General features: G+C 45.4%; 1 protein-coding gene across 4 annotated transcripts in view; it reads right to left on the bottom strand.

The window, feature by feature from the left end:
- The window catches only part of DLG2 (discs large MAGUK scaffold protein 2), a 2,548,136-nt gene that overhangs the window by 24,222 nt on the left and 2,510,338 nt on the right, over positions 1-13,576 (bottom strand). For all 4 annotated transcript variants that reach the window (XM_029602231.1, XM_029602229.1, XM_029602228.1 and 1 more), the window contains 4 exons: positions 8,693-8,743; positions 7,788-7,889; positions 5,753-5,925; positions 5,343-5,452 (listed from right to left, as the gene is read on the bottom strand). In XM_029602231.1, the coding sequence (XP_029458091.1) occupies positions 5,343-5,452; positions 5,753-5,925; positions 7,788-7,889; positions 8,693-8,743 (436 nt within the window). The remainder of the gene's footprint in view (positions 1-5,342; positions 5,453-5,752; positions 5,926-7,787; positions 7,890-8,692; positions 8,744-13,576) is intronic.

Here is a 13,576-nt window from a genome sequence, read left to right on the forward strand (position 1 = left end):
ACCCTACGCTCGGTAATAAGGGCGATACAACCGGGAGAGTTTCTTACCTCTCTGGATCTGTCGGAAGCCTACCTACACATTCCGATCCATCAGGAGCATCAGCGTTTTCTACGCTTCTCGATCCTGAACCGTCACTACCAGTTCCGGGCACTACCTTTCAGGTTAGCCACTGCACCCCGGACATTCACCAAGATCATAGTGGTGGTGGCAACAACACTGAGGAAGGAAGGAATCCGAGTGCACCCTTATCTAGATGATTGGCTGATCAGAGAGAAATCCCCAGAGGAAATCCACCAGGCAACCAACAGAGTCAAAACTCTACTGGAGAGCCTCGGGTGGGTGGTCAACACAAACAAGAGCTGCCTGCAGCCTTCCCAATCTCTAGAATACCTGGGAGTCCGGTTCTACACCAAACAAGACAATGTCATCTTGACACCGACAAGGAGATCAAAACTGATGACCCAGTTACGAACCCTGTTGAGCGAACTTCGCCCCACAGCATGGGATTACGTACAAGTTCTCGGCCTCATGGCATCCACACTGGAAGAAGTCTCATGGGCACGAGCTCACATGAGACCCCTACAACGCTCACTACTATCATGATGGAATCCACTGTCCCAGAACTACACCGTACGGCTTCAGCTCCCGGATAGAGTTCAGGCCCAACTACGATGGTGGCTACAAGAAGCCCATATGAGCCAGGGAACGAGATTATCCTCCCCAACCTGGATCCTACTCACCACAGATGTCAGCCTACGAGGATGGGGAGTACTCTGCCAGGAACTAACTGCCTAAGGGCAATGGAACGAAGAAGAGTCGGGATGGAACATCAATCGCCTAGAAGCCCGGGCAGTCAGACTAGCCTGCCTACGGTTCGGTCACAGACTCCGAGGCAAAGCGGTCAGAGTAATGTTGGACAACGCCACAACAGTGGCCTACATCAACCGGCAGGGAGGAACCAGAAGCCAACAGGTGTCTCTGGAAATAGACTTCCTAATGTCATGGGCGGAAGTGAATCTTCAAGAGATCTCGTCCGTCCACATTGCCGGGAAAGACAATGTCGCGGCGGACTACCTCAGCAGAGAAAGTCTAGATCCAGGAGAATGGAAACGGTCAACCACAGCATTCCAACTGATAGTAAACCGTTGGGGAACACCAACCATGGACCTCCTGGCAAACCGGTCCAATGCCCAAGTTCCCAGTTTCTTCAGCCACAGGCGGGAACCCCAGTCCCAGGGAATCGATACCCTGGTACAGACCTGGCCACAGGAGACTCTGTTATACGCCTTCCCGCTGTGGCCCCTACTGGGCACGATCATCCACAAGATAGAACACCACAGGGGACCAGTCCTCCTAGTGGCCCTGGACTGGCCAAGAAGACCGTGGTACACAGACATGCGAAGACTGCTGGCAGGGAATCCCCTGCCGCTACCTCCACACAGAGATCTGCTCCAACAGGGACCGATCCCCCACGAGGATCCAGCTCGATTCTCTCTTACAGTCTGGCCATTGAGAGGACTCGCCTAAGGAGGAGAGGATACTCGGGGGTAGTAACTGACACCCTACTCCGAGCACGCAAGTACTCCACATCCCTAATATACATAAGGATTTGGAGAGTATTCGAAGCCTGGTGCGAGGACCATGATATCATACCACGCTCAGTCAAAATTCCTGTGATTTTGGAATTCCTACAGATCGGCCTACAGAAGGGATTGTCCCTCAACTCCATCAAGGTACAGGTGGCCGCATTGTCATGCTACGGAACCAAGAGCGAGAGTGGCAGCATAGCCTCTCACCGGATGTCTCCCACTTCCTGAAAGGAGTCAAGCACATCCAACCACCCCTAAAGTGGCCGGTGCCTCTTTGGAACCTCAACCTGGTCCTAGATTTCCTAGCAGGAACCTCCTTCAGACCTCTCCGCATCCTGTCTCTCTGACTATTAACATTGAAGACAGCCTTCCTGCTGGCAGTCTGTTCAGCTCGTCGTATATCTGAGCTACAAGCACTGTCCTGCCGGGAGCCGTTCCTCAGATTCATCCCAGGAACCATCCAGTTACGCACAGTTCTGTCGTTCCTCCCCAAAGTGGTGTCTCACGTCCATCTCAACCAAACCATCTCGCTACCATCACCAGATGAGCATAAGAATTTGGAAAAGGCTCGAAGTCTACGCCATCTCAACGTTGGCAGGCTCCTAGTCCGATACCTGGAAAGATTGGAATCCGTATGAAAGACGGACCATCTAGTCGTCCTTCACAGCGGGAAGAAGCAAGGGGAGGCGGCCTCGTGAGCAACCATAGCCCGCTGGATCAAAGAAGTCATCAAGGCGGCTTACGTAGAAGCAGGCAAACCACCACCTTTACAGGTCAAGGCCCATTCTACTAGAGCCCAGGCAGTGTCCTGGGCAGAAACCAAGATGCTGTCACCCGCCGAGATCTGCAGGGTGGCGACATAGTCCTCCATCTACACCTTCTCCAGGTTTTACCGCCGGGATGTTCAGGCTCGGGAGGACACAGCATTTGCAAGGGCAGTACTAAGTGGGTCATGGGCAGCCTCCCACCCGGTTCGGGAGTAGCTTTTATACATCCCATTGGTTCTGAGTCCATCTGCTACACGCTAGGAAATGGAGAAATTACTTACCTGATAATTTCGTTTTCCTTAGTGTAGACAGATGGACTCAGCATCCCACCCACAGCTGCCGTTACTCATGGAATTCTCAGGGGACATCCTCGGGAGCGAGTGATTTATAGGTAAGCCATGCTTCCTTCATCTAGGACACCCACCCTACCGGGTGTCGACGTTTCTCGGTTGAGGGCACTGGCGGTCTCCAGCTATAGCCAATTCAACCAGTTCCAATTAATCAAGTTAACCAAGTTATAAAGTTAATTATGTTATCCAAGTTTTAAAGTTAATCAAGTTATTCAAATTATTCAGCCATACATATAGCTACAATTGCAGGGGTATATGTACTAGGGCTGATGTCAGATTGAAATCTGATCCGTCTCCAACTGCTATCAGGAGTACACTATACCCATTGGTTCTGAGTCCATCTGTCTACACTAAGGAAAACAAAATTATCAGGTAAGTAATTTCTACATTAGATTAGATCTGACCACGGAGTTTAGAATAGAGGAGAACAAGCCAGAAAATCTGATAGGTGAGCAGAACTTTGGCTTTTCGAGACATACGTGAGCAGAGGCAATTACTAGCCCACAATAAAATGTATTTCTTCAACCTTTATGTCTCTTTTCGTATTTCCTGTTTCCATTTATTTCTTATGATCTTCATCTTTTCCATTGCAGTTGTTTGCTTTTCCTGTCTTTTAATGTTTCAGCCTCTCATTTTACCCATTTTCTCTTTCCTCCATATCTGTACAACTTCTCCGGTTCCCCCCCCCCCCTCCCTCCTTCATTTCACCGCCTCTTATTGGAGTATTGTCAAAATGGACTCGCATGTAAATTCCCTTTGCAAAAACTCAGTAAAGTCTGTAAGGGCGACTTGCAAACCCGTTTGTGTTAGTGGATTTGCGCATGTAAGTACCGTATTTTTCGCTCCATAAGACGCACTTTTTTTCCCCCAAAGGTGGGGGGAAAATGTATGTGCGTCTTATGGAGCGAATATAAAAAAAAAAACCAAACAAAAATCTAACAACCCCCCCCCCCGACTCCCCCAAGACCTGCCGACTTAATTTCCTACAACCCCCCCCCCCAAGACCTGACAAATTAATTTCCTGCAACCCCCCACCCTCCTGACCCCCCCAAGACCTGCCAAACGTCCCTGGTGGTCCAGCGGGGGTCCGGGAACGATCTCCTGGGTGTGGGCCGTCGGCTGCCAGTAAACAAAATGGCGCCGACGGCTCTATGCCCTCACTATGTCACTGAGACCGATCGCTGCTATTGGTCGGTCTCAGTGACATAGTGAGGGCATAGGGCCGTCGGCTGTCAGTAAACAAAATGGCGCCGACGGCCCTATGCCCTCACTATGTCACTGAGACCGACCAATAGCAGCAGTCGGTCTCAGTGACATAGTGAGGGCATAGGGCCGTCGGCGCCATTTTGTTTACTGGCAGCCGACGGCTCACGCCCAGGAGATCGTTCCCGGACCACTCCTGGACCCCCGCTGGACCACCAGGGACGTTTGGCAGGTCTTGGGGGGGTCAGGAGGGTGGGGGGTTGCAGGAAATTAATTCGGCAGGTCTTGGGGGGGTCAGGAGGGTGGGGGGTTGCAGGAAATTAATTCGGCAGGTCTTGGGGGGTCAGGGGGGTGGAGGTTGTTAATTTAAAGGGTTGGGATGGGGGGGGGGGTTTGGGGGTTCCCACAGAAAGAAAAGTTTTCTGATCTGGGGAGTGGACCGAAATGGCCCTCCCCAGACCTGAAAACAAAATGGGGAGAAAAAAAAAAACTATGCACTCCCCTAATTTGCTCCATAAGACGCCCAGACGCAGAGCCGGTTTAGCACAATTTTTTTTTTTTTAAATTTTCCCCCTCTGAATCCTAGGTGCGTCTTATGGTCAGGTGCGTCTTATGGAGCGAAAAATACGGTAGTCACATGGTGATTTATCCTAAACTGTGCAGCGGGTTGCCGCACAGTTTTATGAAACACCGCATAGTTCAGCCCTGCGTGCGAATGTTCCAGTATTCACAAATATTTGCAATGCAATGAAAGCGCCTACTTTTTCTATCTATTTTATAAACATACAAGCGTATATTTTCCGTGCAACCCTCCCCCCCAAACAGGAATGCGTAAAACCCTGATTTATACGCGGAGAGAGGTATATTTTTAATATATCCGTGTGTACTTGAAATCACCAGTTTGCCACAAATTCACTCATCGAGGCCCTCCTAGGTGTTTACCCTGAACTCCCCCAGTTCACCTGTACCTCCCACCCAAAAACTGCACACAACAGACCAGTCTGATATCAATTGCACAAGATAATTAGCAGCTGTAAAATTGCACAAATAAGTTGCCAAATGTATAAGATATTTATTTCCCTTATGAAATAGCATCTTCCGTGTATAACTCTCGCCCCCGCCCAGTAACACCCCTACTCAGACCCTTTTTTTGCACAAGTAAATGTGCGCACGAAAGCAAATATATGCACGTATTTTCGGAGTTTATGAACTAGCATATACATGAATACAGACTACGTGCGAATATGCTAATTTTTTTGCACGTTACCCCTTTCAGAATTCACTCCTGTGTGTACAATGTACATGCAGATTTTACTGATATGCGGGCTACCCTCTTAAGGTTTTATGTGCAGCACATGCTAATTAATTCCAATTAAAGTTTATAAAAATAAAATGACTGTGCCCTCCAATTGTTCCCCCTGGGGTATACTCACATCACTGACTCCACTGATTTGGGCTTGATGAATATAGCGACGGGATAGAGTTGTGCAACTTGTAGTCGTTTAATAGCATTTCCTGATACGTCAAGTATACAGTGCTTGCCCTGGGGATATATTAACAGCATAAGAGCTTATTGCAAATCAAGCAAAAGAAAGAGAACAGAAAATGCAATTTCGGTTTCACAATTTTCACTGAATAGTAACTAAAGCTGGCAAATTAGAGACGTTTTTACAGTACACTAAGACAACACAAGCTTTTATTCAGTGCCACAGGCTGTTGGCAGCATAGAGATGTCTTAAGACAGTGTAAAGTATTGAAAGAAAAGCAACAAAAAAAATGAGTTTAACATGTATCGTGCAAAGAGATTTCCTTATAACTGTAGTTGAGAAAGACAACAGCATACCCTTTCCGCCACAAATCTCACAGATTGGACACTAGTTCCGTATAAATTATCATTGTACTGCCCGGCTTCTATAAATTTGTGCTCTTGGATATCCTTTTCCATTTGTTCTCTTGAGATAACAAAATGATAATCGCGGCCATCCACTTCGTAGTCTCGCTTTGGTCTTGTAGTGTCTTTATGTGACCAAACAGAAAACAAATCAGAGTGAACAGAAAACAAATCAGAATGAGCAGCAGACACCTCTGTATATTACACTATACCTTAACCAAACACCAGCCAGGAAGAACACCTATGCTTATTACTCAAGTCAAGCTCTCCAGCTCAACAGAACCAAAATATCTGTCCGTTGTGGCAGGCAAAATTATCTAAAGCAGGAGTGAGTGGATTAGTTTACCCAAAATGGGGTGTGTTTTGGATCTAAGCCACAAACCCTGGACTCTGATAATCAGTAACTGGGATTCAAGATCTGAGTCCAGCGGCTGGCACCAGTGTGCTGTCCATGTCGGTGCCTCTGTGTTGCTTGACCAAGGGGCCAAGCATTAGCCTAGGGGCCTGGAGACCGGCTTAGCCTGTCAGTGCCGGCCTGTCTGCTTGCCCGCCTTGAGGCATCTTAGCACTGGGTGCTGAGGCCGGGAGGCTGAAATGGAGAAACAGTGCAGGGGAGATACAGAAAGAAATATAAAAACTACTAGCGAAAGGGGAGATACACAAAGGACAAAAAACAGAGCTAACAAATGGTTCATGAAGCAAATGACCAATAAAAGAGAAATGGAAAGAAAGAAAAAGGCGGCAGGGGCTTTTTTAAAGAGTTTAAGATACCTTAAGGACCGCCCAGGCCAGAGGGCAAAAGACACATTATCTAAGCAATAGAACAGCTAAACTACAGATAAATACAAACATTTTAAAGCACTTATTATAAAATGTTTTCATTTCCAGGGTCACGTAGAACTAATCACAGCTTTTTCATGATCAACTGAATAGGGATCAAAACCTTTTTCAATTTACTGCCCCCTTATCCAAAGATGGACAGTAACGAGCGAGGCCGGGAGACTGAAATGGAGAAACCTCAGTAACCTCAGCGAGGTAAAAAAAGAGAAAAGGAAAGGACAGTGATAATCTAGAACTGTGATGAGCATTGGGACATCATCTTTTTCCGTTTTAATACTTAAAACTCTTACAGCTACACCAAAGGGCAACCCTGGGATTTGGATATGTTTATTTTTATTTTATTTATTTTAGAAATTTTTATATACCGCGGCACGTTTAGAACATCACCTCGGTTTACAATAAACAAAAAATTCAGCAACAGGCTTTACATTCTAAAGACCATAGAACAAAACATGTATCCAAATAATTCAATGTATGATAGAAACATATAATACAGATTAAACAAGCCTAATACAATATTAAACAAGCCTAACTTGGGCAGTTATATAAAAGGTAAGTATAAATAACTAGGTATTTTCTAACAATAGTAGTAAGGTGAGTCAATCTTGAATTCTAATTGTAGAATGGTTTGTATTTTAGGAGAAACATATATAGATTACAAGGTGTTGCTGGTGGGAGTAATTATTGCGGTAATGTGGATAACAAAGATGGGATGGAGTGATTGGCAGTTCAGGTTAAGAAAAATTCCAGTTAAGGGTAAGCTTGTTTGAATAGCCAGGTTTTGAGGTTTTGTTTAAACTTCTTATGGCAGGGCTCCTGGTGTAGGTCAGTGGGCATTTTGTTCCAAAAGTTGGTTCCAACAATAGTAACTGAGCGTTCTCTCATCGAAACATGTTTGATATGCTTGAGAGTGGGAGTTTGGAGTTTGGCTTGGTGGATAGTTCTTGTTGGTCTATTTGATTTGTGAAATGTGAAATGATCAGAGAACCATTGCATTTCTTGGTTAGAGACAGACTTGTGAATGAGGGTAAGTACTTTGTACAATATCCTGGATGCTACAGGTAGCCAGTGCAGGGATTGTAGAGCAGGAGTGATGTGTGAGCAGGAGTGATATGTGGTGAAGACGCAGCAGGAAAAGGGCACTTACGTGGTACGCATGAACCAAACTTGTCAGGAAATTCCGATATGAAATCATCATTGATGCGATCTTTCATGGGACCCAGAATAATAACGGGCCTGGTATAATTTACTGAGTGAGACAAAGAGCAAAGATCACAGGGAAGAAATTCAAAGGGAACACACAAGTTTGCCATTAAAGCAATGCCTTCTGAATCGCATTTTCGCGAAATGAGTCGTTCATTGTATCTGAATGCAGTTTGCTGTCTCGTGCCTTGTTTAGGGCACCCATGCAAATACCGGTACAAAGTCATGAATAATCACATTCTGAAGCACATATTTAAGTATAAATATAAGGCAAAAACATAAGCACAAACTGGTTAACAACAGATAAGTGATCCATACTGTACTGGCAAACAAAGCTTTTACTGACTTAAATTGTTTGCCAGTACAGGACAGGGTACGACCCCCTACTCTCAAACTTTGAATTCTGTGGCGTTATCAAGCAAAATAAATGTAGGCATGCTAAGTGAGAATGGAACCTTCTAGCACTTAACCGTAGCAACTTTTACACCCAGAGGAATGCATTTTAAACAATGAAAGAAAAGAGGACCCACACTGGCTGTAAGTCAGAGGGGCAGTTTTGAAACTCCATAAGGCATCTGACAGATTGCTTTGTACCCATGGGCACTGCCGCTTTCACTGCCCAGGACCTAACGTCGCCTCTTCCAGCATAGGAGTAAAATTGCACACACTGGGAAGCAGCATGTATGCTTTTACCCATACTGGGGGGGGGGGTGGGTGTGCAGGGATTTTTAAAGGACTTTCTAATGTTAGGGTTTACCCGCCTAACATGTTTACCCGCCTAACATGTTTTGAATACTGCCCCTTTAAAGATTTACAACTGCCTCCAACACAACACTCCCTGCAACTTACTCTCTTGCCTGGTGACAGGTTCATAAGACAGAATGTAATCTTCCTGTCCTCCTGATGAGAGGAAAAAGAGAGAGAAAATGAGCACACGAAAGCTAACTTGCAGACTGTTGGAAATGATAGATGTGCGTGATTTTCCTTAAGGAGAAGCCGCATTAGCAGCAAGGCTTGCTTTATCTTTAGCAGACTCTGCTTAGTGTCAACGGCAGCCGTCTTAATTGTTTTCTGTAATTACAGCAGATGGCCCTAACTGGCGCACTGGGCCGGCTCCACCCGTTTGCTTTGCGGTGGCCGAGCCCCCACGGGCAGACGCGTAATTTGTTGCTCAACAGTGCAATTTACTATCGTTCCCATCCCCCCCTCCCTCCCGCAAAAGGCCATGCGCGGACGTATTTATTCAACAAAATTAAATTCAATTTCCTCTCAGAAAAAAAAAATTGCTGCAAACCAAAATATGCTTGGTCAATAAAGAAGTCATTACTGGGACAATGCACACACTGCTGCACTATCAGCTTTTATTTTTCTCTCCCTTTGAAGAAAATGAATCATCTTTAACTTGCCAATTAAGCTCTTTTGTAAACATTAGGCAGCTGCGCGTACAACTTTGGTGCTCCTTCTACAGCCTTTTTGTTTTAAATGAAATTATTAAAGAGTGCTAATAACCAGGTGGGGAAGCAGTGTTTAAAAAAAACAAACATTTGGAATTCACCGATTATCAGGGAGTTTTCTTTCCTTGAGTCTGGGTTACTACCCCATCGCCCATTTCCCTGCTTTGTCATGGGGGGGGGGGGGGGATCTGCTCAGTAAGGGGTAGATTTTTAAACAGCGCGAATAGCCTACTTTTGCTTGCGCATCAGACTCAAGCAAAAGTACGCTGGATTTTAGTAGATATGCGCAGAGCCGCGCGTATCTGCTAAAAACCTGGATCGGCGCGCGCAAGGCTATCGATTTTGTATAGCCGGCGCGCGCCGAGCCGCCTACCCCCGTTCCCTCCAAGGCCGCTCCGAAATCGGAGCGGCCTTGGAGGGAAACCTCTAACGCCCTCCCCTCACCTTCCCCTCCCTTCCTCTACCTAACCCACCCGCCCGGCCCTGTCTACACCCCCCCCTTACCTTTCTCCGGGGATTTACGCCTCCCGGAGGGAGAAGTAAATCCCCGCGTGCGAGCGGGCCTCCTGCGCGCCGGGCCGCGACCTGGGGGCGGGTACGGAGGGCGCGGCCACGCCCCCGGACCGCCCCGGGCCGTAGCCACGCCCCATACCCGCCCCCAAAACGCTGTCAACACGCCCCCGAAACGCCACGACGACCGGGCCCGCCCCCCGACACGCCCCCCTCCGAAAACCCTGGGACTTACGCAAGTCCCGGGGTCTGCGCGCGCCGGTAGGCCTCTTTGAATGTACGCATACCGGCGCGCAGGGCCCTGCTCGCCTATATCCGCCCGGTTTTGGGCGGATTTAGGCGAGCAGGGCTCTGAAAATCCACCCTTAAGGGGGCAATTTTCAAAGGAGCAACGTGCGTAAATTTAACAAACTATTGTAGCAATTTTCAAAAGCCCTTTACTTGAGTAAAGTGCACAAATCCTCTGGACAATTCAATGGCATACATCGTAGCAATTTTCAAAAGCCCACTTACGCCAGGAAATGCTTTTGAAAATCAGGCCCTCAGGCGGTAACTTTTAAACAGCCACGCAGGCACACATAAACGTGCGTATGCCGGCTTGTGCTAATGGCCGTGGCCATTTTATAACATACGCGCGTATATGCACGCATGATATAAAATAGGCTGTATGCACATACATGTGTGCACAATTTTATATGGATGCGTGCATGTGTGTACAAATACCACCTCTACCGTATAAGTGGGGGAATTTTGTACATAGCGCACCAAGCAATTACCAGTTTCCCCAGTCCATTCCCAGGTCTCCCAGTTAAAGGATAGGACTTCCTAACCCCCCTAGTTAATAAGCCTCCCTTTTATCCTTTTAGCCCTAACCCTTAAAATGTCACTAACTAGCCTCGTTTTTTTGTTCTATTAGTTACATGCCATCCAGAGCAGAAGTAAAGTTACACAGATAGGGACCCCGTTGCCAGCTGGTGTGCGTACATGCGCGCTGGTTCATATTTTCCTGGAACGCACATGGCCTGCCCAGACCATGCCCACGCCCCGCCTGTTTTTTGTAAAAAAAAAAAATTTTGTGCGAGTACTGGGAGTTACGCGTACATAAGCACGCATAGGGCTTTTAAAATTCACCTTTAAGGCAGCGCTGTCGGTTATAGAGAACAGTGAGTTGGGGGCCTATTTTCTAGAGCGCGCTAAAAGCATGCATGAACGCGTGCTTTTAACACATGCTGCTGACATTTAACGCTGTATTCACCATAAGCTGTACGCAGTTTCATGAAGAGCATATGAAAAGGTGCCATAAAGCACGCTATTACCTGCCTGTAACCCAAAATCTTTAACTAAACCTTCACAGGCGGATGCGATAAGACGCGCGCAAAAAAACGGGCGCTCATGTTGAGTGCCCCTTTTCCTAACGTGCACACAAGCCACATTCCCTGTGTGCCCGAATTAATATTCAAATGAGAAAGAAATCAGAGTGGTGTACAAAAAAGGCGTGCTAGGGAGAAGCGTACGTTTCTGCCACTCAAAAGTACATTTGATCTGGCACACCTACATCTAAATTGTGTGTCCCTAACAAAATGAAAATTACGGAAATCTGAAAGGTGTGTTGTTTACCAAAAGGAATGCAATCACCCATGGTTTTTTAAGGTGTTCTTTATCTAATCATCATGCTCTGCTCCACTACTCACTATATACATTTTTTTTATTTTTTGCTGTAGCTCCAGATACCTAAATCTTATACTGATCTCTCTAAACAACCCACTCTACAAAGGGCACATTTATTGCAACACAGAGGACCACGATTTTATGTTTCTCATGAGCCCCTGCCTCTGAATAAGCTTTACTCTACCTCCAAAGCTGGAGTTAATTTTCCTGCTTAAGAAAATGTGCGTTGGGGGCTCAGCCTTTGGGTGCGCTTTTCTGCATCAGGCGGCAATGGCTAATTTACATGGAATTTAAATGCGTTGGGCGCTATCCAGTATGCGTTTCATAGGACGCACGTTGTAGATGCGCTAATCTGCTTACTGCATTGGGGGCTATTGTTGCGCGCATGTAATGTGCACTCAGTCACAAGAAAAAGCCACGTGCTAGGCTGGGCGCACTTTATTGCATCGGCTGTCAGTGTGTTACAGCTAGTGCACTTTCGTGAATAAACCCCTTCATGAATTTCCCTACAGCCAACATAGGCATCTTTCATACAGCCTGAGCAAAAACATACTGCGGGCTGCAAACCTCCATGTACACAGGGCTCAGGAATTTTGCATGATGGACTCTGAAATGTACCAAAGATAATAAGCTAGTAATAAAATATTAGTAAATAAAATGGGTCTGCTAGAACTAAAATATATGGACCACTAATATCTGATTTCTTCTAATAGTTGACAGAATAATCATATTGTTTGCAAAGTTTAAAAATTCTGGTATTCATTATTTTTTGTTTTCCGAAAATTGTTTTATTTGTCAGTACCAGCTTTTCACGGTGTGTGCAATAAAAATCATCTTTCATGATCAGCCAGTATAGCCTTGATGACATAACATAGGGTACTTCTGCAAGAGAAACAAGAAGAAAATGCTTTCATGGTTAGCAATTACTGGATCCTAATTCTAGTTGAAGTGTATGGAACAGTGCAGAACCTGAGGCCTTGTTACACCATCAGAGAGACCATATTAGCATTCTGTCATTTACAAGTGGAAGTGAACATTATTTTTAGAGAAAAAAAATAAAGATGTATGGTATTATATCATTTAAAACAAAGTTATTTTTTGTTTGCTTTAATTATTGGAGCTTTATGTATTGTACTGCATTAATTAGGATAAGGCACAGTTTTTAAAAATATTTGATTCTTTACAACAAAACTCCTACAGATAAACAAATTCATTTTTAATTATCCTTTTAAAATTGCCTACTTTGTAGTCTCTGCTTTGGCTGCAGAAATAGTCAAAAGGTTAACATTTCTTTAGCTAATTTAATCAATGACCTAATCTTTTGGGTACAATGAAAATACCAGCTATGTATGTTAGACTCTCCTTAAAAGTCCAGGACCAGGCATTTAGACTGGTCCAGCCTAAGACAGCCCACAAGGGAATCCTGGTTGCAGGGCTTTTCCCCTGGGGAGAGGGCTAAGGAAACAGGCCCCAGAGAGAATAGCAAGCTCCAGACTAGAGAAGAAGGAACTAGGCCTTTGTTAAAACTACTTATCTGTGAACTACTGCATTGTTCTTTCCAGCACTGCTGAAGGTAAGCAGGCTCCTATTTGTTTGATTTATTGCAAATAATAAAAGTTTGTACAAGAACAGCCGGAGTCCAGTTTGCTCTGTCCTCCGGCAAGCCAAAGACCACCGCTCATGCTCTGTTACACCAACTTGCATATTTTTCTAAAGTTTAATTCACCAGGGCCCAGGTAATCAAGTCCTGTGACTAATCACATAATCAAATTTAGATTTGTGGCACTAAATTAATAAAATGTTATATGGCATATATCAAGTACAATAGAGTTTTCATTCCGCAAAATTCCCAAGCTGGGTAAACACCTGCATATATGGATATATAACAACATAAAATACTTTTTCTTATGTGTGAAAAACACATTTGGGCTGGCTGGGGCGTGCAAAATTTTTCACACCTCCAAATTTCACAAAGAGGCAGATGTTGACTCCAAAATCTTTTGTGTTACCATGCCAAGTTAGCATGTCACCAAATTACATCTACAAAAGAGTTAGGTGTTATAATCAAAGTGAAAGCTTAAGATGGGTCATTCCTGTGGGA

The sequence above is a fragment of the Rhinatrema bivittatum genome, chromosome 5 (assembly GCF_901001135.1).
Source record: "Rhinatrema bivittatum chromosome 5, aRhiBiv1.1, whole genome shotgun sequence".
In the NCBI taxonomy this organism is placed as follows: Eukaryota; Metazoa; Chordata; class Amphibia; order Gymnophiona; family Rhinatrematidae; genus Rhinatrema; species Rhinatrema bivittatum.